This window comes from Ptiloglossa arizonensis, chromosome 14, assembly GCF_051014685.1.
Source record: "Ptiloglossa arizonensis isolate GNS036 chromosome 14, iyPtiAriz1_principal, whole genome shotgun sequence".
Classification (NCBI taxonomy): Eukaryota; Metazoa; Arthropoda; class Insecta; order Hymenoptera; family Colletidae; genus Ptiloglossa; species Ptiloglossa arizonensis.
Genome location: NC_135061.1, coordinates 6,762,624 through 6,787,755, shown reverse-complemented (window position 1 = coordinate 6,787,755; position 25,132 = coordinate 6,762,624). Strand labels below are relative to the sequence as shown.

Here is a 25,132-nt window from a genome sequence, read left to right as displayed (position 1 = left end):
AGAATTTGTAACACCGGGGCTACATTGATTATTTTAAGAATAAAATTTTAATATTTAACCTCGATTAAAAATTTTGCCTAGTGTGGTAATCGATACAATTATACGTACACGTTTCACGTTAATTGCGCCGCAAGGGAATTAGTTTAACCATTTAATTACGTTAATTAATTAACATTGTATTCAAAATCTTTATGGTACGTTTTACACACACGTGCGAATAAGTTCTGATGCTTTGTTCTTTCAATTCGCTAGGATTGTGAAATCCTGGTCAATTATATTCCAACAAGAGTGAAATTACATTACTATGGAAATCATAGGAAAAGTAATCGCAAGGATAAAAAAATTAGTACAGGCTGCAATTAAGAAACGCGGCGGGTATATCGTCGAGAGAAAAATGTAAAGTTGTTTTAATTTTTGGAGTAAACTTTCTAAAACGTTGGAATGTGTAACGGTATACATCGGAACCTTCGTTATCCGAATTAATAGTGAGAAATGAACGTTCGATCGAAGAAATTTTCAGATAATAACACACCGTTTCGTTAACCGATCGAGTCTTTTATATTCGAAGCATCGACGCGAGTATTTTATCTTTGAAAAATTTCATTTCGACGAAAGGATGACCGAAAGAACCAACGTGCTGCGACAGTTCAATTTTTATTTGTTCGTTGTGGAATATTTCATCTACGATTTAAATTCTAATGTTTATTTTACGAATAAACATTTTATTTATCTCTGCCTAAAGAGAAGATAAAGAGAGCAACCTATTATTCTGTTCGAATATGTGCAATAGCAGTACGGAACAGCAGAGTCTAACGATTGAACGTTCGGATAACGATTTTCCTGTATAAAATGTTTCGCATAACTTCGGAGCTTACGGTGAAACTCAATAACGATTCGGTCCCGAGATCTTTTCGAGTACGTTTTCTCGTTTTCCATAAATGGTCGCTATTCCCCGATTATTCCATTTTCATCGATCGTTTTCGGCCAACGCATTCTCGTTCGGTGAAGATCGCCGGTAACTCGATCAAGAACCGATTGCACGATCATCGTGAACGGGTACCCGGCTTCTTGGATTTTTATATCGTTCGTCGAAATTCGGGCCGATCCGTTCGATTTTATCACCTCGGCGCGATGTCTCGTTAAGTAACGGAACGAGACCACGTTCGAATAATCGATCGTTAAACTCTTTGACCCAATTAAGCGGGTTGCGAACAGGCGAAAGAATCCGCCCCGTGTTTCGCTTTCGTCGTCGTCTTTTCTTTTTCACGGTCTCGTTCTCATCGTTTTACCATAACGTCGTGCGGCAGCATGTTCATGAACGTTGCGGTCACGTTCCAGCGATGAACATTGTACCAGAGCGTCCCCTGAAAATGGTCGCCGGCATTCAGGAAAATTGGATTTGGTCGCTCGTTGATTAATTGATCGACCGCGGTGGAAACCCGCGCGACTCCGCCAACGCAATCCTTTACGTTTTCCTTCTGACACGCGCTCGATTTCGGTCCCGTTTGCTCGAACCTGAAAAACATTTTTCCTTGCGTTCAATAACGGACAATCGAGAAACAACGCCCGCTTCCGTACCCTCGTTTTCTATACCTTCGAGAAAACGTATCGTAGTTTTAACGAGAGACGTTTCAATCGGAGAATGCGTAGAAATGTTCTCATCGCGTTTCTATCGGTGGTAATCGATTCGCGAAATTTTCCCGATATTTTCCGAACCGATCGGTGAAACTTTCTCTTTAACATCATTTCCGTGAAGTTCTCTCAGCGTAAGGACACTTCGTACGGGTGGAAATCACGACGCTCTAAAATTCTCTAAACACTTATTACTCGTATTTGAATTCCGAGCAATTACAACCTACTTCGAACTCGTAATTTTCGTCCGCAACTATTTTTCGCCGGGTGCATCTTTTCGTTCGTACACTACCATCTTGAGAAAATTACTCAACGATACGATACAATGAACGACGTGATGGACATCTGCTTCCAGGATATCTTATGGAAGCATATAAATTAACAGGCTCGTCAGTATTTTATCTTGATTCATCGTAAACAAAAATTATGTCAATTTTTTTTGCATCTGTTAAGTATTCCATATTTAACTCGTAACAACGTAATGACTGCCTTAATGTGGCTAACGATGTAGTATCTCTTGAACCACTTCCGTTTTAATCTTTAGCTCTTCGATCAGATACAAGCAATCGTTAATTGTGTTTACATACAAATGAATGAACTTCCGCAAAATGAAAACAAATTCGAAATACGTGCATTAGATCGAGAGAAATATCTAGCAGGTAATCACTTTGTAGACGTTTCTTTAAATATCTTGAAAAATGGACATTTTTACAGAGAAATGTTTCGGACAAAAGTTACGCATATTTTTTACGTAGAATAAATGAAAGATACAGCTTCTTGATGCAAAGAAAAAGGTTCACCTCTAAACGACCGTAGAAACATCCACACATTTAAAGACTTCTAATTAATTAAAGATCGGTAAAATTACCAATTTCCGAATAATGTCATTATCAATTTAAACGTCTCCAGTTGTCTTTTTATCGGTAAAAGTTTCTTCGTCTTTCATTCGATCCAGCACCAGTCGAAGCCAAGCTTCTACTTCGCTAATTTTTATTCTTATTAAGATCCTCTATTCCACCACCTGTTGCTACTCCATTTCTAGTCTCGTATATACTCCAGTAATTATGAAAGTGTGCTAAGTAAAAAGATTTGGAAAAATTGAACGTGTCGCTGAATTTTGTGTTAGATATTTTTATCCGAATTTATTGTGAAAATTCCGATAACAATACACGACGCGATACGAAACTTTCTATCTGTTTCGTAACGTTCGAAAGGGACGTTGTTTTTCGACGAAAAGCTTCGAAGCTGTGAGAAACAGATAGAAAAATAATATTTTTCGAATAACACGCGTCGAAGTAGATGTTGAACAATCGAACTGGAGGATAGTAAGGCTCGCGATTAAGAGGAATCAAATTGCTGCCTTGACCCTGAGATTTCACTTCGATTTCCACTTCGAATCAAGATCGGGCGCGCTTCGCTTTCAAACATTCCAATTGATCGACCATCGATTATGTAATCGGTTGTTGTCTGTTCGATGGGAACGTCTCGCGATTCCATAATTACGATCGAGTTATCGATGTTACTGTTATCGTTGACGATCGCACCTGATCAGCATATTTGTCGCGCGATACCTTACGGATCGATTAATGCAAATTATTATAACAATTTCGAATTAACTCGAACCTCGTAAAAATTGATAGAAATCTGAACGAACATCGATTAAACGATTGAAAAATTGAATCGACAAAGGGACGATCGATGTTCAAAATCGGTTGTTTCGGTATTGAAAATCATTTCGATCGACGATGGAAAGAATGATAAGAATCTTGAACTTTTTTATCGATGAAAAATTGATTTCAATTTAGACGATAGAGAAATCGAATCGATTCGTGGAAAAATTTACTCAAGTTAAATAAATTGTGAAAAGAATTCATTATGTATTTGAATATAGATATAAATATAGATTTAATCTGTAAATTTAAAATTCTAAAACAATGTTAAAATTAAAAATTCTAAAACAATCTTGACAAAATTTATCATTTTCGTTTTCGCAGATTACTTTTCGTATTATTTTACAATTGATCTTCTATAAAAAAAAAAACTATCACAATGATTCTCCAATTATTATACGTATCTCGTACTATTCCGCATACGTTTTTGGTATTACTTTGTAAAAGGTCTCGCGAAGACTCTTCAATTATTATTATGCGTATCTTGAACGTTATACGGTTCGTAATTATACTCTATGGGACCGGAACGAGTCGAAACATCGTTAATAAAATTCAACAGTATTATTTTGCCGTTGAAGTAACCAATAAAGATTTTAACTCACGGATCATCGCTTTAATAACATTGGAGCGAACACTTGACGCCACGAACAGTAATTAGCGGAAACATTTTCAATGACCTCGTTCATATTTCCATTGAAATTGGTTCAATGTGCAACTCGTATGGCGTACCTTGCGTGGAAATCGTTTAGGTGTATCACCGAGAGCTCGTATAAATCCGATCGTCCCGGGTAATATACTCCTCTTCCAGTGAATCCCCAGGATATTTGGAACAGGAACAACAACGAGTAAATCGGGCGCATTGCGAATTCGATATTGTCCCGATGGAAATCGTGTTATTCGCGCGAAACTGTAGCTTTTCCCTGCTGGTAACTCGTGCAATTTTTTCGTTGCACTTGTTCGCGATCCTCGATCGTTCCGCTCGATTCGTTTAATTTTAATCAACGTCGTCGACTCGTCTCGATATCTCGTGCTCCGATCAGAGAAACGATTGTGCCTTACTGTAAAATAAAACGTTATCGTTATTTCTGAGAACTCAGACTTCCCGATTTGTCCCCGTGAGCTTCGATCGCTCGATTTGCGACGCGAAACATCGTTTTACAAAACGATCGAAACAATTCTAAATCACCAAGAATAATCTCTCGACTGATAACGTTGGTAAAAGAGAACGCGAAGATGTATCGCAATACAGGATGCGTTACGCAGTTGGATCGAATCCAGAGGAATTTATTCGAATAATAGACGACGCTCGAAACCAATATAGCGATTTATTCGCAATGTTCACTCAATGGAACAAATCGCTTATTTATCGCGAATTATTCCTACGTTTCGAATTCTAATTTTCATTCGACGAGTAACGGATAAAATGTTGTCCACTTTTTGTACATTATTTGAAATTGTCGCGTAGATACAAATTTTCCTCTTCTCGAGTAGTACATCCTGTTTCATTGAAGATGGAAAAAATAATGGTGGAAAAACGTTGAACGATAAAATAAGATTTATATTTCTACGACCTCGTTTTCTTTCTAACCGCGATGATTCATTTGTAAAGTGTAGTTACACTTTTTTTTCTTTTTAAACGGAACTATAGGTTTTCGATTCGAAAAGTTTTCCTGTTATCGTTCTACTTACGAAAGAAGACGTAGGTATCGAAAAGTGAATGCTTTGCAAGATATGTGGAAACAAACACGTTCAATGTCGAACGGTATCTGCATGCTGTAATGCAGCTACTATCACTCGCGTGTTTTACACACACTCAGATTCAAAGGAACAATTAACTTTTTATTGTGTACTATTATGTTCGTGTAGTATTTTTATGGAAAGAAATTTCAACCACGAGGAACTGTTTTTGCGAAAGAAACATTTTGAAGTGTGCACAGTAACGGAATTGTAAAAATAGTTATTTTAGAATATTTATCAAAGAAAAGCACACAAATATTAGTTTCATATGAAAATATAATACCATATTATACGTAGTACACTAATATATTATTCGTACGTTTACTTCGAACAGGTACGAATAACTTTATAAAAGATATTAAACAGAGAAGAGTATATAATGTATAATGTGTATAGATTAAATTGTAATTATTATTACAATTATCTTTTCTACATTATACAGATTTTTGAAAACTAAAATCTTACAAAACAGAAGATATTTGTTCAAAATTGAATCTTTTTATTCGAGCACCTGTTTGTATCCGATTGCATTTGTTTAAGCGTTTCGTGGATTTGAATCGAACAATTGAATTTCCATAAATTCCAACGAAACTAACACTTTCGTTTCTTTTCTTTATCCGTTCTCTCCGTAACGTATAATGCTTTCTTAAAATTTTTCCATCACCGTTATGCCCCCTGATTAGAAAACACTTGCAAATCGGCCCATTTTGTAGATGTACCTTGTGCAAAGCGATAAAGAGATTCCGTTTTGCTCTAGAACGCTAATTCCGTGTTCTTAATTCGCCGATAAGTGTGTCGAAAGGACACGGGGCGTTTAAACAAAGAACGATTTCGTTAGATTCACCTTGTATCGATTGCAATTACCACACTGACCGATAAATTAAACGAGGAATAGTGTTCGATTTAATCGAGTCCACCAAAGTCTCTTTTTTTTTTTCTCCGCGGGACGATGTTATCAGCAAAGAAATAAACAAGAAACGCAGCATCTGTTTTTACGAACACACGTATCAACCTGGGCGATTTCTTTTTTCGCGAATTCGCGGAAAGGAAAACGCTCCTCTCGTTTTGCCTTTATCGAAAGGCACGTACCACTTTTATCGAAAAAAAAAGCGACGCCGTCTGAAAACGTCCTCAATGGACCGAGCAGCCGCTTCGTTTAATGTTTACGGACATTTAATTACGATAATGAGCACGCATCCCAGGAAATACAATAAACGTGTTCGTGGTTATTTAACCGGTATCGTTGTGACGGCGTTCCATAGTCTTGGAGCAAATTTATCGTTTCGCGTAATATCGAAACTAACAGAAATATATTAATATAAATTAATCCAGTCGTTCGCAGTTAACGAATTACGTCAACTTCGTAACACTTGTGTTTGCACGCGAACTTCAACTATTGCACTCATCCTTGGTGCGAAGTTCACTCGACAATATCGACGAAGAATTATTATTAAATGAACAACGTCCATAAAAATATCTTGATGTTGCGGTATCCCATCGATCTCGAAACCATCGTTTTTCGAGCAATGGAATTTTTTTACGTTTAAACGCGACGCATTGAAAATGGTAACGGTAAGCTTTCATAGTAAATAAAATGCGTTCGGGATTGCAATAACGGGCACAGTGCGATTAGAATAAAATAAAACCGTAGTTCAAAAGTTGAAAAAGAGAACGCTCGGATAATTTTTAACCTTAGTTTATCGTTACGTAATTCGTGTCTTGATCGACCATAAGTTAAGGCAAAGCGATAAAACAATAGTAAACGGGTTCCGGAAGAGAGCCCGAAATGATTGACATCATCCGCGCCGCGATGGCCGAATTTTGACGCAACCGAAATTGTGCAGGCAAACGGCTGATATGGTAAAATACGGCTATAATTGATCACAAAGCGGTGCGAAATTAATTGCAAATCGGGCACGTAACACACCTGTCAGCCGCGACAGCTCGCCGAGAACTGGTTGCCTAAAAGAAGCTCTATCTTTTCGCTCCTTCCACGATAAATCCGTTATCGGACTAAGACAACGCCCGTTATACGACTGTGAAAATAGTAATCGTCGTACTGGGAAAAAATTGTACATAATTCTTTGTCCGTAACCAATTGGAGTTTGCGTCGAATAACATAAACACGACAAATCTAACGTAACGGTAGATATACTCTGTTCACCAGTAATAAAACAGTGATTCTCCAAATAAACGTATTAACGATATTCTATTATATTCCGTACACTTTGATAGTACGATATCAAGAAATATTAATAGTTATCTATCGACTATAAATATTACGGTGGTGTTCTTTATTTTACGGAATTTTTTATTTATTACGAGCTTTTACAATTGTGAATATCGCCAGGAACGATTCGCCACTAAACTCGCAGTTAGTTGAAAGAAAAAGGAGAGTGACTTATAATGGCTAGGATGTTCAAGAAAGGGATAGAAGGGATACAGGTCAGAAGAATTTCTGGAAAGGGGATTTGCAACAATCCTCTCCACGGGACCTCTTTCTATTTGGCTCAGTCTGTGCATGTCGTTCGAATTAGTCTCGTGAAACTATAGTAGATTCTGCTACTTGGATACAATAGAACTCCCTTTGATTCGACAGCATACCATCGAATAAGGGTGAGTCTTCGAGTTTGCATTCGTTAACTGTTAATTTACATGTATAATACAAGTATAGCATTTTACACTAAACATGGATTCGAATAGTAATTCTATTACCGTACAACGAAAGTTTCGAAAGTCAGGAATACTATTTTGGTAACAAACTCATTAGCTAGAAAGCAGGATGGTACTTGAGTAAACGTGTTTTCTTATGTACATATTTTTTATATTATACAGGAATGACTGGAAACTGTTCAGACATTTTATTTAAAACGTAGAGGTTGATCAAACAGTGAAGTAAGATTTCTCTTTAATTTTACACCGGCAAGTACATAAGTATTTTTTTTCTTATATCGAAGAAAGTTGAATTTAAACTGTTTCGACACCTAATTTGTAACGAAGAGACCAAGAAGGAATGGAGGTAATTTTATATTAAAAAGTGATCAATTTTAATTATCACGTAATTGTGTTTAACAGAAAAAGATTGGCTAAACTATAAGACGACTTGGATGAATTTCTTCTTTTTTTTGCATAGAGTATACGAACATGTGTCCACTGAACGGGCAGATTACGGCAATTTCGTAAATTAGAAGTTGATGGATTTAAATTGCCGCCATACTGAATTAGAAAGGAACAAATTGACGAATGGTTGTAGAAACTAAATTTGTGATCGTTACACCGAAGAGTGATAAATTTAAATTGTTATGTAATAGTATTAAATAAGAGAAATTTATATATATATATATGTAAGACTATTTCAACACGAACATTCCTTCTTAGGTATTCATCGAACTCGAGACTCCTAGCTGTGGAAAGTGCTAGATTTGAATTTCAAACGGAAAGAAGGGATTAGGAATAACACTTTACGACTTTTATCGTAGACAAAAATCATAAAACTAACTAATATAAAATTCATGTAAATATTCAACGAAATTCTGATTAGCAAATTATATCATTAATTAAATTTAAAAAAAAACAATTCCATTACAATTCCAGTTCTTCTCGTGCAACAAATTTAACCGTTGAGTATATAACGATCTTTCAGTTTATAATTGCAAAAGATTCTGCTTGAAAAAAAATATGTACCGCCTGAAACTATTAACTGGTGCAAGGACTGAAAAACTAGTTTGAAATGTTATACAATTTTTTGTTCTGCGCGAACTGGTTATTAACTGGTTATATAGGTGACAGAATGTATATAACCAACTGCGAGATTTTTGCACGTTACACCGTATAAAAATTATTGTCGTATATGAAACAGAGGCTGTTTCCACGACGAACCTGTTTCGAACCTCGATAATCGGAAAATCAATCGATACACGGAAATATTCCATTCGAATGCGCGTACTTAGCAAGCTAATAAACTTTCAACATTTAACTGAAATTTCCGAGAAATCGTCGAGCGAAACGATTCGTTTACGTAGGATTTAATCCGCCATTGTTCAAACAAATCGAGTTTCGTAACATTAAATTACGATACTCTGTGTTATTTAGAAAAACAACCGCGAAACAAATATTTACAAAAATTTCAATTGTTGCGTATCGAGAGGTTTAACAATCAAAGAAATCACGTCATACATTTCGTAATTAGAGTTGCACGTCTTACTTTCACGCGTATATCAATTTAACAATAGGAGCTACTTTTTATAATTCTTATTTATGCCCGATAGCGATAAAACAATTTTTATTGGACAAAATTTTTACAACCGTTATCACATTTATCTTAATAAATTTACCGTATTTATTTTAAAACTCTCGTAACTCGCACAATTATCGAAAAAATACATCTTCCAAGATACTGATTTACTTCCAAGAAACGTGCTCAATTGCAAACAAGGTTGCAACTGTATTCAAAGAAATAATAACAAACGTTTTCTAAAGAAGTATACTATCTAAAATTTACAAATTTCGAACGAATGAGTTCTTAGAGCTTTACTGCTATACAAAATCGAAAAAGACGCTTTTATAATCGACACTCGTCACGGACGTCCTGTCACGATTACTAAAAAATTATTCTATGTTCGAATATTTGATCATATATTGTGATTGTAATCGAAACGTAATGCAACAAACGAATTACCGAGTCTGCACAATTAATAACTTCGTGGAAGATGCAAACAGTGACATTGACCAAATCTCTAATTGGCAATAAAATGTCGTTGATTCGCTTGTCATCGCAAGAAACGATTATATAAACCAAAGACTCAATTTTTCGCGATTTTCTGAGTTTTCTGGCGTATCGTTGCCAAGAAACAAAGTAAAACCAAAGTGATTTGCGAAATAGAAGAAAACTGGTGAAAGTGTTGCTGATTATATTTATCGTTTCTTTGTAAAGTCGAAAATAGACGAAAAAAGATCTTCGAAGAAAAAGATGAACTTCATTTTTTCTAATTACACTCTAAATTTTTTCTAACTAGTGAAACTTTGGATGCTTATATGTTTTATTAATGACATTAAACATAAACTTTAGTAAGTTTTGGAAAATTCAGGAAGCAAATTTTCGAGAACCGCGACATTCTGTATTATTCTTCTAAAATTTGTCGAGAGAGCTGCCGTTTTGTCTTTTAATCTTCGAAATATAAATTACAGCTGTTAACAGATTGTATGCGAAACATTCAGAGATAAGGAACCGTTGTTTCCCAATTAAGAAGATAAGCAGAAGATCGATAGAGAAACACAATTATTACTGTTTCGAAGCATTTATATACGGGAACACGAAGCGTTGAAATCTCTCGACAGATAAGATAGCGTTGCGAAAGAGAAACGATTTTTACCTTGCGTTCCGAAGTGTGTCAAAAAATTAAAATCCTTTGCAGCTTTAATTTTGTTAAAATAATTGAATATAATGATTGTGCTCCGTGTAATTTACTTCTCGTTTCTCGTCAACCGTGACGACCAACGAACAAAGTTTCACCAAAAGTGATTCCGGTTATAGCGACCAACTTCGCCATTCGTACGATTTTCACTCGTGCAAAATTACGTTGAAACGAAGATGAAATTTATCTTCGCGTTCTCTGAGAAAGAGTATTACATTTGGAGAGTACCTCGAGAAAAAAATGGTGAAAATGTCCGAATTGTTGTACGACGTCTCGGAGCGACGTACCCCCGAATGGTGTGTCGGTGACCGGTGACCGGTGACCGGTGACCGACGTGGCGTGGAAGGTGTTAACGAGGTCGAGATCGCGACGAATGAAAACGCGAGGAGTCCTCGCGCGATAAGCTCGGCTCCGCTCCGCTCGGCCGATCCGACGAAATCCTCGAGGCGTTCGGTGGTACGAATCGCGAGCGTGATCGGAGCCAAGTAGAGGCTCTGCGAGCTTTTCGGTCGGCGATCGCGTTCAGTCGACGCTGGTCGCTCGTGAAAATCGGCTCGTTGGTTCGTTGGTCACCTCGTTCGAGCGATCGTTGCGCAATCGGTCTCGCCGATTCGTCGGCAACCGAACCAGGCGGTCGTAATTGGCATCGAGAGATCATCCTCGCAACCTCTCTATTTTTTGGACGGAACAGTGGGCATATTTTTAGAGCGGACACTTCCGACGACGTTCTGACATGCTTGGCGGAGATTCACGAGTTGTAGGTATAGAGCTACCGGTGGCGGGACCGCTAGAATTTCTTGTTCGTTTTCTGCTTGACATTTCGTTGGCCGCGCGATGCTACTGCATTTCACGGAGAACACGAATGCCTGGGTTCTTTTCACGAGTAGAATTTAACAACAGGTGCTTATTTAGTTCAACCCCTACGGGAAGCGTCGGTAGGTACTATCTACGTCTTTCAATTTCAACAATTTCTCAGTGATCGATTCGAGCTTACTTTGGGAAGATAGGTCTTTCCTTCTTCGAAACTTACAGATAGATGACAGGTATTTCTGAGGAGAAACTATTCGTATTATTTATCAATATTCGATGTTCGTTGTTGCATCGATTCGTAACGATACGGTGTTCTTTGAGAATACGCTTATGCCTTTGATAGAAGGCGTCTTTCGAGGTGCAAATGTTAAGAACAGGTGACCTGTAATGTGATACAAACATTCTTTTCGGAGGTGTCGATTAGGTGCGTTATCTTTTATTAACTGGTAACTCGTGTCTTATCATTAATTTGTAAATCATGTATTTACGAGACTACGTCTTTTCGTTGAAGTTAATGAGTAAATATTTAACGTGGTACTATGTTTTTTATATATACACGTTGAGGACAGGTGACTTTCAGTATTGTATAAAATTTCCATACGAAGGTGTCGATTGGATACTATATTCTTTTTTAGTTCAAAATACATTAATCTTACAACGTATATATTATAACATTGTAACGCTAACATTAATTTTTAACGATAAAATTTCTCACGTGGAGAGACGTTCGAATATTCAATTTGGAGTATATTACTCCGAATAGAAGAAAACTTACTTAAGGTAAAGAAACTTACCTTTGCATCGATTTTTATGTACTTAATGTAACGCTATGTTTTTAAACCCTAAAATGTCTAAAAAGAGGAGAGAGATATCGATTAGAAAGTCTCAAAAATACGTTATTACTTCTGTGTCAAATATTTTCAAAATGTAATACTGTTCATTGTTATTGCCTATTGGTGTAAACGTGAAAATCAAAGTTGATCTCTGTAAATATTTTATACATGGGTAGATATTTTTGCCGTGAGTGCATATGTTTTATTTATTACGCATCGGAACGCTTCTACAAAATTATCGTACGAATAATGTTTTTCCAAGAATTAACCGATGAATTAATTGAAAAGCAAAGTGATGACAGAAGCTTGAACTCATCAGAATTTCAAAATGATGACACAAATAACACAGAAGATATAAAAAGAAAGAAATCAGAAATAAAACTAGAAATAAAATTGTGATTTATCGAATGCAAAGTAATTTTATGCTAAATGAAAAAAAGTAGTACATGTATGAGAACCATTCGAACAGTGCAATAGTGTAATTTATTTAAAGAATCAGTTTTTTTTTTTTTTGTACGTTAATAAAACTTCTTTGCTGATGTACGAAAGTACCATTATTCGTGTTTTTAAAGATCATTTTTCAAAGACGATGTCAATGTTTCTAAAGTTAAAATATGAAACTGAAGGACAGGTTGCTGCTAATAGTATTTGAGAATACTTGTAAAGGTTTGATAAGATATGTCCGTTGCTAACAATTGACTCGTATCGTATCACTGTTTTGTAAATTACTTTTGCGAAATGTCGCATTTTAGAAATTGTTAAGTCGTTTGATCGATCAACCTTGAGTACAGGTGATTTGTATCGCTACTTTTGGTACATAGCTACCGCATAATTGATACGTCAATTCTAAAAATTGATCATCCGTTAACTAAAGTATTATCGTTCAACGATGCTGCATCTATTCGTTGGAAAAATATCGGAGACTTAGCTATAGAGCCACGTCTGTTCAAGTATTGATCAGGTGCTCTATCTAGTTTATTTGTCATTGATTTCAAAATTGTCACTAAACTGATTAAATATCGTTAATATAATTCGACATCAATTCGTTGGAAGAATATTTGTATCTCTGAGGTAATATTAGGTTTATTTTATTTAAAAAACTGTTGATTCATTGACACTGTTCTTCTTCTCGTTGTCTTATCTCATTGTTTATACAAGTTGCTGATTACTGAAATTATTATCTTCTACATACCGATCTTATAAAGACAAAAACGTAAACAATAATCGCATACTTTCTAAAATACTGTTTGCATCGAAAAAAATGGACGATACCAACATTTTTCTTTGTCGATCAAACAGACATGAAAGAAAAAAACTGTGCAATTTTATCGTCGGTTAAATAATCACTGTTCGGTTAAAAAAATAATTCTTTACTCACGGCACGTTTCGTAGCTACGTAAAATACAGCAGTTACCTTCACAACGAATGTCAACTTTTAAAAACAAATTCTCGGGCCAAAGTTTGAACATTTTTCCTCGAGAGATAACAAAGTTTCCATATGCAAAGATTAGAGCACACGTACAAAAATTCCGATAAGAATGGAAGCACCGTTGCACCTGAAACTATACTTTCGTAATTTTTTATAAATTTACTTTTCCTCCGATCCACCGAATTAAAAATGAATTCATTTATGAAATACATTTTACGAAAGTAGGCTGATTAAACATACGTTGAACGTCTCGTTTTCACTAAGAGATATATGGTGCACCATGATTATTAATCGTACCAATTATTAATTAGATCACTAATTAGAGTTGGGTGGGTAATTCCATACAATTACTGATCTCTTGTAAGAGGTCAGGAGGGTCTTCAGAATATTTTCCTTGCAAAAAAAGATTCCAGCAAAGGCAATTTTGTGGCTCAAAGTAAGACAAAAATCGTTAGATTCTCAAAAGGATAACGAAATTACGTTAGAGACATCGTTTTTGAGAAGAATGGCGTCACTGCACAGGATATAATATCAGGACTTGTATGGAACCAATATTTATCCATTAACACATTTTTAACGTGTACGCGAAGACACTTCGCGTGATATTGACACTTTCAATATCCGTAGTGGAATCCATAATACAAGTCATTAAATCGGTACACGTTTACTCGACTAATTTTCAAATGCATTTTTTTTCTTCTAAATTGTATCTCCAACGCAATTTTATTATTTTATTGATTTGCAAGACTTATTTTGGGCTAAAAAATCTCCCTCATTTTCTCCGTGAATTATAGGCCACTCTATACGTGATTTGTTTCTTTTTGAAACTATAAACCTCGACCTTTAATTTGTTCCTCTTATCAAGAAGGATCAGCTTTTTGGACTAAATTTTCTACTAAATTAAAAAACCGTTTTCTTAACCTTCTTGTGTTGCTAATCTCCGGCTGAAAATACTCTTTTGTAAATCTGGACGACTGGATTGTTTAAAGCTTATATAATCAGGCTCTTCCTAGTGTCATTTTATAATTGACATCGCAATGACTATTAAATGTCGAGATTTACTTCGTTTCCCGTAACCGACCCACGCACCGAACTGCCATAATCGTTTTTAACAGTTTTTTGTTACGTCAATTGTGAAATGTGCGAGCCAAAGTGCATATTATTTTGTACAGAAAATTTCAAAGAATTTCGTCATATTTATATTGGGATTTAATATGTTGGATCTCGATCAAAAATATGAAAAAGTAAAATCTTTGCGTTATTTTCATGTTGTGCGAGCAAATTTTCGAACTAACAAAATTTATTCGAAGCGTTTGATCCATTCGCTTAGCTTCGGAGATAAAAATTGATTTATATAATCGACATTACTGTAAAAATTTCGAAAGCAGCAACTTGGTGATTTAAATCCTCAATTACTTTCACGTACACTGTACCTCGACTATATTATAACATAATATAAAAAATGTACAAAATTAAAAACTATGTTTCAAAATTATGAACAAATTTTTGATCGAGATTCAGCTTATAATAATTGAACACAAATATGACTATAATTCTGTGAAGTTTTCGATACAAAATAACATGCCTTTTGGCTTGCATATTTCAAAATTTACATAACAACTAACCGTAGCAGCCAAGCGCATAGAATCGGTCACGTGAAACAAAATACACCTCGACCTTTAACAGTTATTGCCTGTAACTGCCTCGTAATTTTTCAAAATTTTCGAAAGTGTGCCACTTAGTAAGAGATTGGCAACGCAAGATTTTTTTACAATTGTCACATTGTAAAAGGAACTTTTCGTCCTACAAGACAATTATGTCTAGAAGGCTGGTCCTTCTGGTTGAAAAAAAAGCATGGTAAAATTTGAAGTTTTTCTCTGATCGTTTCGGAGATTTCAAAGGCGATTTTCGTTTTAAAGCAAAATTTAAACCGGATGATCCTTCTCGATGAAAACAAAAAGAGACAACATCGTAAGATTGATAGTTTCAAAGATCAAAATTTACATGTATTTAGTGGATAATGATATAACGCCCGAAGCAACAAAATTACACATGCAAGGAGGAGTTGCCAGTGCGTAAGTGTATACCTTGGGCCCTATTAAGTCCCAGTGGGACCGTTTCACTCTCCACCAGTCACTCTCACCGTGACGTCACTCTCCTCACGTGTTCGCGGGACAAGTGAAGAATGCCCGTTCTAGATATCCACGTTATAGAAAACACCTTGTATAATATGTACATATATATATATATATATATATATATATATATATATATATATATATATATATATATATATATATATATATAGAGTGACGTAAAACCTAACGATCTTTCTTAGGAGAAACGATACGAAAAATGTTTCATAAGTAAATTCGAATAGATCGAAGATTTAAACCATTTTTCAAAGCACCATAACCAAATAATTGACTGTACCTAATTGGGTAATCTATTTGTAGACGAAACAACATTGTATAATATAAAAATTAATTTCTTATAACTTGGAGTGTTAAAAATGTTTTCCTAGAAGACGTTTAGTACGTACAGGGTGGAAAAGTATCGTCGATCGTCAATTGCGCGATAACTTTAACTACTAACTTTACTAGCAACATAAATTATGCAAATAAAAGCAACTCGAAAGGTAATAATTCTTTCTTATCATTTTTCAAGGGAACGGTTAGGTAACGACACATGGTTCCATTGACAAGTTTGATCCTTGCGACGAATAGGATACGATACAATTATAAAATATTTGCCCTTGAAAAAATCTAAGTAAACTTTTTCAATAGATTTACACCGGTTCAAGGGTTTAGAATTCGTGTATACTACCCACGAGAAAACATTTCTCTCCACCCTGTCTGTACATTGGAAGTGAGATCGATAATACTTTTCAAGTTGTATAAAAAATATAGTGAAAGCATGTGGTGAAAGAACAGATGTAACAACGTTTCGAAATGCAACGAAAAATTACGAAAATCGATGGAGAAACCTGTTTAAAAATACCACTCTCGGGACGATTCGTTGAAACAATGTCTCGATTCACGGATGCAAAGTAACGGACATTTAACGAAGAATTTAAGACGATTCTACAATTCATGAGAGCGATGGAATTGAAAATCGGGTTATTATTGAACAAGATGAGTAGATAATGAGCCTAGCGTTAACCGTTCGAACAAAAGTCCTCGGGAATATGACAATTTTGAAAAAAATGATCGATGAAAACTTTATTCTCTAAATTTTTGTATCCTCGGTATTACTTGACATTTTACAGAAGTCTGTACAATTAAAAAATATAATATAACCGTAGTAGAAAATAAATGTATCACATCCATACACTGGTTTCGGTTGAAGATTAAATTATCCTTAATTTAATCAATGACATGCGTTATGCAGATTGCTCTATTGTTAGAAACATTAAAGAATTTCTATTGGCAGTAACGTCAATGTCAAGGTTACCATCGATAGCAGAAACATCTCCGACGAGAATTAAATTTGTTTTCGCTAATTCAACGCGATCGATCTTTATTTATTTCAATTCAACCAATCGAAAAACATGGTTCTGATTCAAAATGACGATAAAGGTCATTGGAACCGCTCGCTGGCAGCATTCGTTGCATTTCGCAAGAAATTTTGTTAACTTCTGTCATTGATGACAGTTATTACTTCGCGCTCTACTTTAAAGTCACAATCGTGAATCCTTCTGTTTTTTTCTTTTCTTTTTTTTTTTTTGTATGACAGATTCTGTTTTGCAATTTAGTCGCATGTTGTACATCGTCGGTATTTTATTGCTACGTGTTTCTGTATTTATGCGATCCCACTGCGTCTCAAAGGAGACAGTCGAAATTATGGATCTAGAGATTATGGTTCCGGAGATTACGGATGTAGAATTTACAGCGAAACGTTAGTCAATCAATTGGAAAACTAGGGTCGAGTTGGCAAGTTTCTCTTCCTGCAAAAATTCGATAATTTGTTAGACTTTTTTCGCGGTTTAGGTAGGAAGGAAATAATAATATTATTTTAAGCGAAGAATCATTAACGTTCCAAAAACTTGGAAATACCGGTTTCGCATCGAATCGTGAAGTTTCTTTGGGAAATAAAACTAATGTTGCGTAAAATTGGACTTATCGACTTCGAAGAACGAGGACGATAATTTCTTCTGAAGATAAAAACGTGACGACTTGCAACTCGATCTAAGGAATCCAGGGAGTCGATTGTGCCGAGAAATTGATAAAAGTAGAAACTCGATCGAATTAAGAAATTTAAAGAGAATTAAATCGAGAAATTCCGAAAATTAGAGACAATTGAGTTGAGAAATTCCAAAAAGTAGAAACTTTAAACAGTTACCTGTGGAAAATCAAGAACTCCGAAGTATTGATAAGAATTCTTCTTAAGAATGATATAAAAATTTCCATTAGAATGATTATTATCCGTAAAATCTTGTTCCAAGAACAAAATCCTTCTTAAAAACGGAATTTAACGTCCCAGAAAACTAGAACTCTTATCCAGAGAATTATTATTTGTAAATTCTACGAGCCATTCTGATCGAAATAAAAGTATAATAAAAATTTGTAAGTGAAATTGCAACGAATCGAGCAAGGTCACGAATGAACTATTCCTTTCTTTTGCATGATAGCTACACGATATCAACGCGGTGCGTTACATTACCTTTAAAAACAGAAAATAACGAAACAACGAGGAGAATTTAACGGAAGTGTAAGCGAAGCGTATTTAGCGAGACGAATAAAAAATGCTGGGAGTTTGGATCGCAATTTGGTGCACCCTCACGGTGTTGTTCTCCAATGAAGTTCTCGGAAATCCTGTTCCAGAGAACGACAAGGAACTCACTCTGAAAATTGTTCACACGAACGACATGCATTCAAGGTAATTGTTCTTTTTTTTCTTTTTTTTTCTTCCTTTTTTTTTTCTTGACAAAAAAAGAAGGAAACGTTAGCGACTTTCGACATCTCTGGCGATAAACATTTTCAACATCGTCGCGTTGAACATAATTGAAAAATGAATAAACGTCTCGACCAAGATTCGAAATTAGTGGAAATCGTTTTCTTCTCTATCGCATTTATTAAAATTATTTCTTCTCGCGACAAAATATCGTTTAAGAGTAACTCATTTATGTTTTTGAATAAAAGAACTTGCTGTTGTATCGCGGAGACAAGATTCTTACGTTTATTACGTTCAATATTGAATCGGTTGGACAGTTACTGCCACGCGTTGAGCATTAATTATAGCCGACCGGATGGTAATTATTACACAACAGTGGAGTAATTAATATTAATTCGTATTACTCGCGATTACCTATTCCCGTATCGAAAAATATTCTTGCGTATTCAAACGAACTTCCTTTTTCCGTTAGCTGCGTTTTACATAGAAAAACGCGATTTTTGTTTATTCCTCCGCTGATCTCGCGATTACGAAGCGTTGCATCGGTTATCGAATAATCGCTTTATCGTTCATAAGCTGTTCAGAATTATTCCTCCGATGATCTCTCGCTGAAATAATTGATCTCTCGGAAATATTTTTAATGCTCCAAAAAACATTGAAATTGGATTCACTTTCCCGAGTATCGCTCGTGAAACGTGATCACCTGCCTTGAAATATATAAACAATGTTGAAATCTAGAAACCAGGAAGAATCAGCCATATTACGATATAAATGATCAGGTTCGTCTCGCACGGTTTCTCAATTTCGTTTGCGAGCGTATACCTACTGTACATACGTATTGCTCCGAGCCTCGGAGCCTCGAGATAAAATTTCGTCCCTCGATGTAATAAGAACACCAGCGCGTATAACAATGTCGTTGAATCGAGGTTTCGTCGAGTTTCTATCGCTGTAAAGCGTCACCGATGTTCACAGGTTCGACCAAACATCGAGACGGTCCAGTATCTGCACCGAGAAGGAAGCGGAAGCTGGAAAATGTTACGGAGGATTCGCGAGGATAGCGACCCTTATTCGACGGGCGAGGCAATCATCGATGCCGTGTCTGTTCTTGAACGCTGGCGACACTTACCAAGGCTCTATGTGGTACAACGTGTACAAATGGAAAGTGGTCACCGAGTTCCTGAACATCTTGGCTCCGAACGCTACGGTGGGTTGAAAAATTCAGGGGAATATACTTTCATAATAATTACGCGATCATAGAGGATTTTCAGGATCGATTACCTCGAAAACGAAGGCACGTTCGGAATAATTGTGTCTCTTGTCTTTCGTTTCTGACCCTCGTTTACTGGTTACCGTGTATTTTGTACCTCTCAATTTCCGAGCTTTCAAGAGAGATTATTTAGAACGTTACGAGTCATTGGAAATTATTCGACGTGTCACAAATTTGTACTCGAGTTGAAGTAAATGACACTCGAGTAGCCGTTGCTCGAAATTTATTCTGTTAATTGGGAAGACCAAAGTAAGGTCACAAAGAAACAAATAAAAAAAAACGACGTAGGTCTACTAAAAATTAAGTTGCGACATAAGAAAGAACTAATTAGCAGACGAGAGGATTTAACAAAATGGTAGAGTATCTCGTTCAGTTTTGGTATGCCAATTTCGATAGAAGACAGATCAATTATTTAACCAATGAGTCCTGTTCGTCGGATAATTGTTCGTAATTCGTCGAGTTAATCTTTATTTCTCCAATGATCGAGATTACAAGTACGGACATTATAAATACCAACCAACGAAACTTCCATTCAACGATCGATTATCGCCCTCTTTTCTTACTCGTAGAGTTTAGGTAATCACGAGTTCGACGACGGGGTGGCCGGTCTTCTACCCTTCATTGAGAACGCCGAATTCCCTATAGTGACGGCGAATCTGGATCTAAGCAAAGAACCGAAATTAGCTGCTACGAAACTGTTGAACAGCACGGTTCTGATTGTAAACGAACGAAAAATCGGTGTGATCGGTTACTTAACGCAGGACACCAAGCTGATCTCCAGCTCGGAGAATGTGATCTTCCTGGACGAAGTGGAGAGCATCCGCAGGGAAGCAAAGGAGCTGAAAAAACAGGGCGTTGACATCCTGATCGCTCTAGGACACTCCGGTTTCGCGATCGACAAGAAAATCGCTAGAGAAGTCGAAGATATCGATCTAGTGATCGGTGGACACACGAACACCTTCCTCTACAATGGCCAACCACCGGATATCGAAATTCCGGAGGGCCTCTACCCCACGGAAGTGGTGCAAAAAAGCGGGAGGAAGGTGTACGTGGTCCAGGCATACGCGTACACAAAATATTTGGGGAATTTCACGGTGACATTTGACACCAAAGGCGAAGTAACAAATATCAATGGAAACCCTATCCTCGTTGATAGTAGTATAGAACAGGTGATTATATGTACTGTTTTCTTTTCTTTTTTTTTTGTCCGAAAAGCTACACAATTGACAAAATCATCACCAAAGTGATACATATTAATTTTAATGATTATTTTAATATCGTACAGGCAAAAGACATCTTGGACAAACTAGATCAGATGAGAGGAGCCATAAACAATGTGAGTCGGACAGTGGTTGGAAAAACTCGTGTTCTCCTTGAAGGGAGTAGCAAAGTTTGCAGGCGCAGTGAATGTAACATAGGCAATCTAATCACAGATGCTATGATCGATTATAATGCTGGAGAGTATACAAATAAAGACAACTGGACAGATGCTGCCATAGCTTTCCAAAACAGTGGCGGTATCAGAACCTCTATTACCAGGGCCAATGATGACAAAATTACCATGGGAGACATTCTTAGCGTTCTACCGTTTCACAATACCATTATGAAGGTATCAATGACTGGGGCACTAATTCGTTCTGTTTTAGAAATGAGTGTTAAAAATTTGGAGATAAATACAACTTCGAATCTGTACGGTGCATTCTTACAGTTCTCTGGGCTTCAGGTATTTGATAGTTATAAAACTATTTGATTTTATCTTCAAAGTATACTAATTTCCTACTAGTTTTTAATTAATTTTCTTATTATTCGAATTATAATTTTCCATTGTTAACAAAGTATTTTTCATCCTACAGGTGGTTTATAATTTGTCTCGACCAAAGGATCTGAGGGTGGTTTCTGTACAAGTGCAATGTGCATCTTGCAGCATTCCAGCATACAGTGAACTTAAATTAAACGAAACTTATAATGTACTCCTCCCTGATTTTATGCAAAGCGGTGGTGATGGATTTCTTATGCTGAAGGATCTAAAAGTTCAGCCTTTGGGTATGTTTACTTAGTTGCGCATTAAATAACTTTGGGTACTTGTCTCCTATTAAAGATGAAATATATTTCATGCACAATTTAAGAAGGCCATTAGTCAATAATACTTTATATGTAACATTAAATAGTCATTTTCTTTATATAATCGTGTCAAAATGTTTTGTACAATTCCTGATACATTTGCTACTTTTTCAGTACAAGCAAATTCTGTAGTAACTCTAAGACCGAACAAAAATTAGTACTCCAATGATAAAAGTTTCCTTCTCGCGTGTCAAATATTCTTTCGATTTATCAAGATTGTATAAATTTACCAAAAAATTTGATTTAGTAGGCAATTAATAAACATTTCGGTGATGTTTCGTTTTAGGTGTCACTGTATCCGATGCAGTTGTTGAATATTTGAAGAAGCATAGTCCAGTGCATTCAGGTGTCGAATGGAGAATTAATTACATGAATACGGTTGAAAGTGATGGAACTCACCATAATCATTCCAGCAAACTACACGAATCCGTCACATTAACGATTTTATTATCAATAATTAGCTGGCTGCTTGTAAGATAGAGACAAGCACAAGGATATATTTTGAAGCCAAGATTCACCAGTATTTAAAACATTGTTATTTGTAGAACAAGTCCTTTATACGCGTTTTGCTTATTTCTCTACCTCAAATTATACAATTTACTTATAGCGCTTAAGACCTACTAGGAATATCACTTAAAACAATGATGATTTGTAATCTATAGGAAAAGTTTAATTAGTCTTTTAATAACTAGTAGCTAGAATTAAGTATAGAGGCATATTGCGTTTATATCATTTTTATTCAAATCAATTGTTTTTATTCATTCATCTTTGGATTTCCATTAGTCCACACATAATCTGACAGATATAATATATAGAACATAAAAGTATTTATACACTTATAATGTATAAACGTATTGATATCTGTTTTAATATGACAAGTTATAATATTAAAAACAAACAAAGCATTCGAAAACCGTATGATTGTTTTTTATAAAAATAATATTCAATAACGAGAGTCACACTTACAGTTCAGGATAATAGATTCTGTTCCAATTCAAATGGTTGACGAGTTTTAAAGTTTCTTCCACACTATTCATTTCTTTAACGTACGTCGGCGCCAGGTTGTATAAAACTTCGATCATTTTTAGTAGGTCAGGTATCATGTAAGGCTTATCCGAGACATTTCCATCGGCAGCAATATCGATATATAAACGGAATTTTTTTAACGCTTCACTGATTTCATACTTATCTTTTGGGTTCTCGACCAAACTCTATGATCAAACAGCAAAAATAAACATTTATATGATAAAATCTTCATTTCATTTGTCAACTAACTTACGGTATAGGATTTTGCATCAAAATATAGTGGCCAATTTTCCTGGCAGGCTATGCACTCGCATTTCAAGTAATACTGCCACAGTAGAAACTGCTGCCTCTCAAGTTTTGGAGTTAATGCATAATGTTCACCATAATTATCAAATATCTTAAGAAGAGAAATTAATGTCAGTAGTGCTATAGCAACATAATCTCTGAGAGTGATTTAAATATTCATCCATATACCTGTTCTCCTTCCTTAATGGGATGCAAGATAGAAAGTATCATATGTGTAGTTGTTGAGAATCTCAATACATTTGGAACACAGCTATGATTAGTCAAACTAAGGAATGGCATAACTGCAACACCACGCTCTTCTATCTGCAATCCACGTACCTCTGTAAACTTTAAATATGAATATAACTGTCAAATATTTAAAATAGTCTTCTATCAACAAGAAATGGAACAAAATAATTATTAGCAATTACGTACACTGTGCACATTACTAGGAAGCATCTGTTGGTGCCTTAATATAAGACCACCCACGAATGTGACATTGGTATTTTCTACTAATGTAGATAAATCTGTCTTCAATGGACTTCCAAATATATTACTACAAGTCGCCAGGAAATATAAAATAAAACTAGCATTCCAAGATCTTTTAAACAGATCTTTTACCGGACGTTTTTCAGTATTGGTCACAAGACTTAATACACTCCTATATTTATCACTCTCAAAAATTCCATTCTTAGAAAAACCTTTCATACGTGGATCTGAAAAAGTACACAATTAAAATTATGACTTTTTTATGCAGAATTTGGTAAAGTTACTTACCACTACAATTCTCAACTTCTTTTAATTCTTCTTTTATGTCCTGTATACTTGAACTTTCTCTTACAAATTGTATAACGAGTCTTAAGCTCAATAAATCAAATGTTTTCAATTGCATTTTCATCATAGAAGGAAATACAGAGCATTCCACGTCGTGATACTTTTCCCACTCCAAAGCTTTACATTTCTCTGAACAATACATAGAGTAAGTACAGTAATCACAAGGTATAGTAGCCCAAGATACTTCTAAACAATTTGAGCAATGTGTGCGTATATTCTCAGAACTTAATATTAATGAGTAGGGCCTTTCTATGGCAATTACTTCACCAGGATTTATTTTACGGGTAGCTACAACATGTCTACCGTATTGTTCATTGTACTTTACAGTTACTGCATCCGAAGCACAAGAAATTTCTTTGTTAGGAGTCTGTATTTTAGGAAGAGGAGGTTCAGTCGCACATCTCATACTATCTGTAGAAATTTTTGAGTTATCAGATTTTTGCATCTTTCTTATAGCAATAAGTTTATCATTTAAATTCTTGCAATTAATATTATTCAAAGACATATTTTCTAACCATTGTTGTACTTCTTTGGTAATATCCTCTGTACTAGGATACTTTAGTGTCTGTAAACAATGAATTTTTCTTAGATAAAGTTTAGCCTTTAAATGATCTGGATACGGTAATGCCAATGATCTATCTATATCATGAATGCATTCTTCATATTTATGTAATTTCATCAAAACTGCGGATCTGTTGGCATACGATAAAGCTAATTGCACAGATTGACAAGGTGCGTAAGCTATACTTTCAGAGTATAGTTTCAATGCTGACATACATGAGTCGATTTTCAATGGCTCGGAAAGAAACGCCTTGTTACCATTTTCTCTTAACAATTCAGACTCCTCTGCATTCTTTATATCACCACATTTGGTTACAGGAATTATATGATATTTTGACATAAGATTAAGAGTAAATATTACACGCTCCTCATCTGTGCATTGCATCTTGAATTCCTTAACAGTATCTTCATGCTTATTTGCAGCTTTTATGCTTTCATTTAATTTATTCAGTACTTCATTCATGTTCATTTTTTATTTGTGTTTTTTATTGTATTACAAAACACAGTCTTCGAAAATTTGAAAATATTTATCAATGCGGTGAGATTACCTAAATGACGGTGCAAAAAAATAGTTTTATAATCTCTGATAAGAAAGAAGATAAGAATGAATAGCCACAGTA

The 25,132-nt window shown here is 35.5% G+C and overlaps 3 protein-coding genes across 7 annotated transcripts in view; 1 reads left to right on the top strand and 2 right to left on the bottom strand.

Annotated features, from left to right (window-relative positions):
* Window positions 1–13,715, bottom strand: part of LOC143154365 (apyrase) — a 17,629-nt gene extending 3,914 nt beyond the window's left edge. Inside the window, exons 1-3 of one of the 3 annotated variants that reach the window (XM_076326464.1) lie at window positions 10,682–10,808; window positions 4,032–4,360; window positions 1,290–1,515 (exon numbers count right to left, since the gene is read on the bottom strand). In XM_076326464.1, coding sequence (XP_076182579.1) covers window positions 1,290–1,515; window positions 4,032–4,162 — 357 coding nt within the window. In that variant the 5' untranslated portion in view covers window positions 4,163–4,360; window positions 10,682–10,808. Of the gene's footprint in view, window positions 1–1,289; window positions 1,516–4,031; window positions 4,461–10,681; window positions 10,809–13,474 lie in introns of those variants that run through there. The other 2 variants (XM_076326462.1, XM_076326463.1) reach the window with 2 other exon arrangements.
* On the top strand, window positions 11,069–23,717 carry LOC143154364 (protein 5NUC). 3 transcript variants are annotated; one of them, XM_076326459.1, is made up of 7 exons: window positions 11,069–11,210; window positions 18,156–18,403; window positions 19,391–19,622; window positions 20,255–20,854; window positions 20,971–21,408; window positions 21,539–21,728; window positions 22,093–23,717. In XM_076326459.1, the coding sequence occupies exons 2-7, from the start codon at window positions 18,270–18,272 to the stop codon at window positions 22,284–22,286; spliced, it is 1,788 nt and encodes a 595-aa protein (XP_076182574.1). In that variant the 5' UTR covers window positions 11,069–11,210; window positions 18,156–18,269; the 3' UTR covers window positions 22,287–23,717. The 3 variants fall into 3 exon arrangements, with proteins under 3 accessions (XP_076182574.1, XP_076182575.1, XP_076182576.1); XM_076326460.1 differs by having other exon boundaries at window positions 11,079–11,214; XM_076326461.1 differs by having other exon boundaries at window positions 11,089–11,210; window positions 18,200–18,403.
* Window positions 22,519–25,132, bottom strand: LOC143154363 (protein-lysine N-methyltransferase SMYD4). Its single transcript, XM_076326458.1, has 6 exons — window positions 23,895–25,132; window positions 23,553–23,833; window positions 23,307–23,465; window positions 23,086–23,229; window positions 22,773–23,017; window positions 22,519–22,667 (listed from the first exon to the last, which is right to left on the bottom strand). Exons 1-6 carry the CDS (start codon window positions 24,979–24,981, stop codon window positions 22,643–22,645), a joined length of 1,941 nt encoding a protein of 646 aa, XP_076182573.1. The 5' UTR covers window positions 24,982–25,132; the 3' UTR covers window positions 22,519–22,642.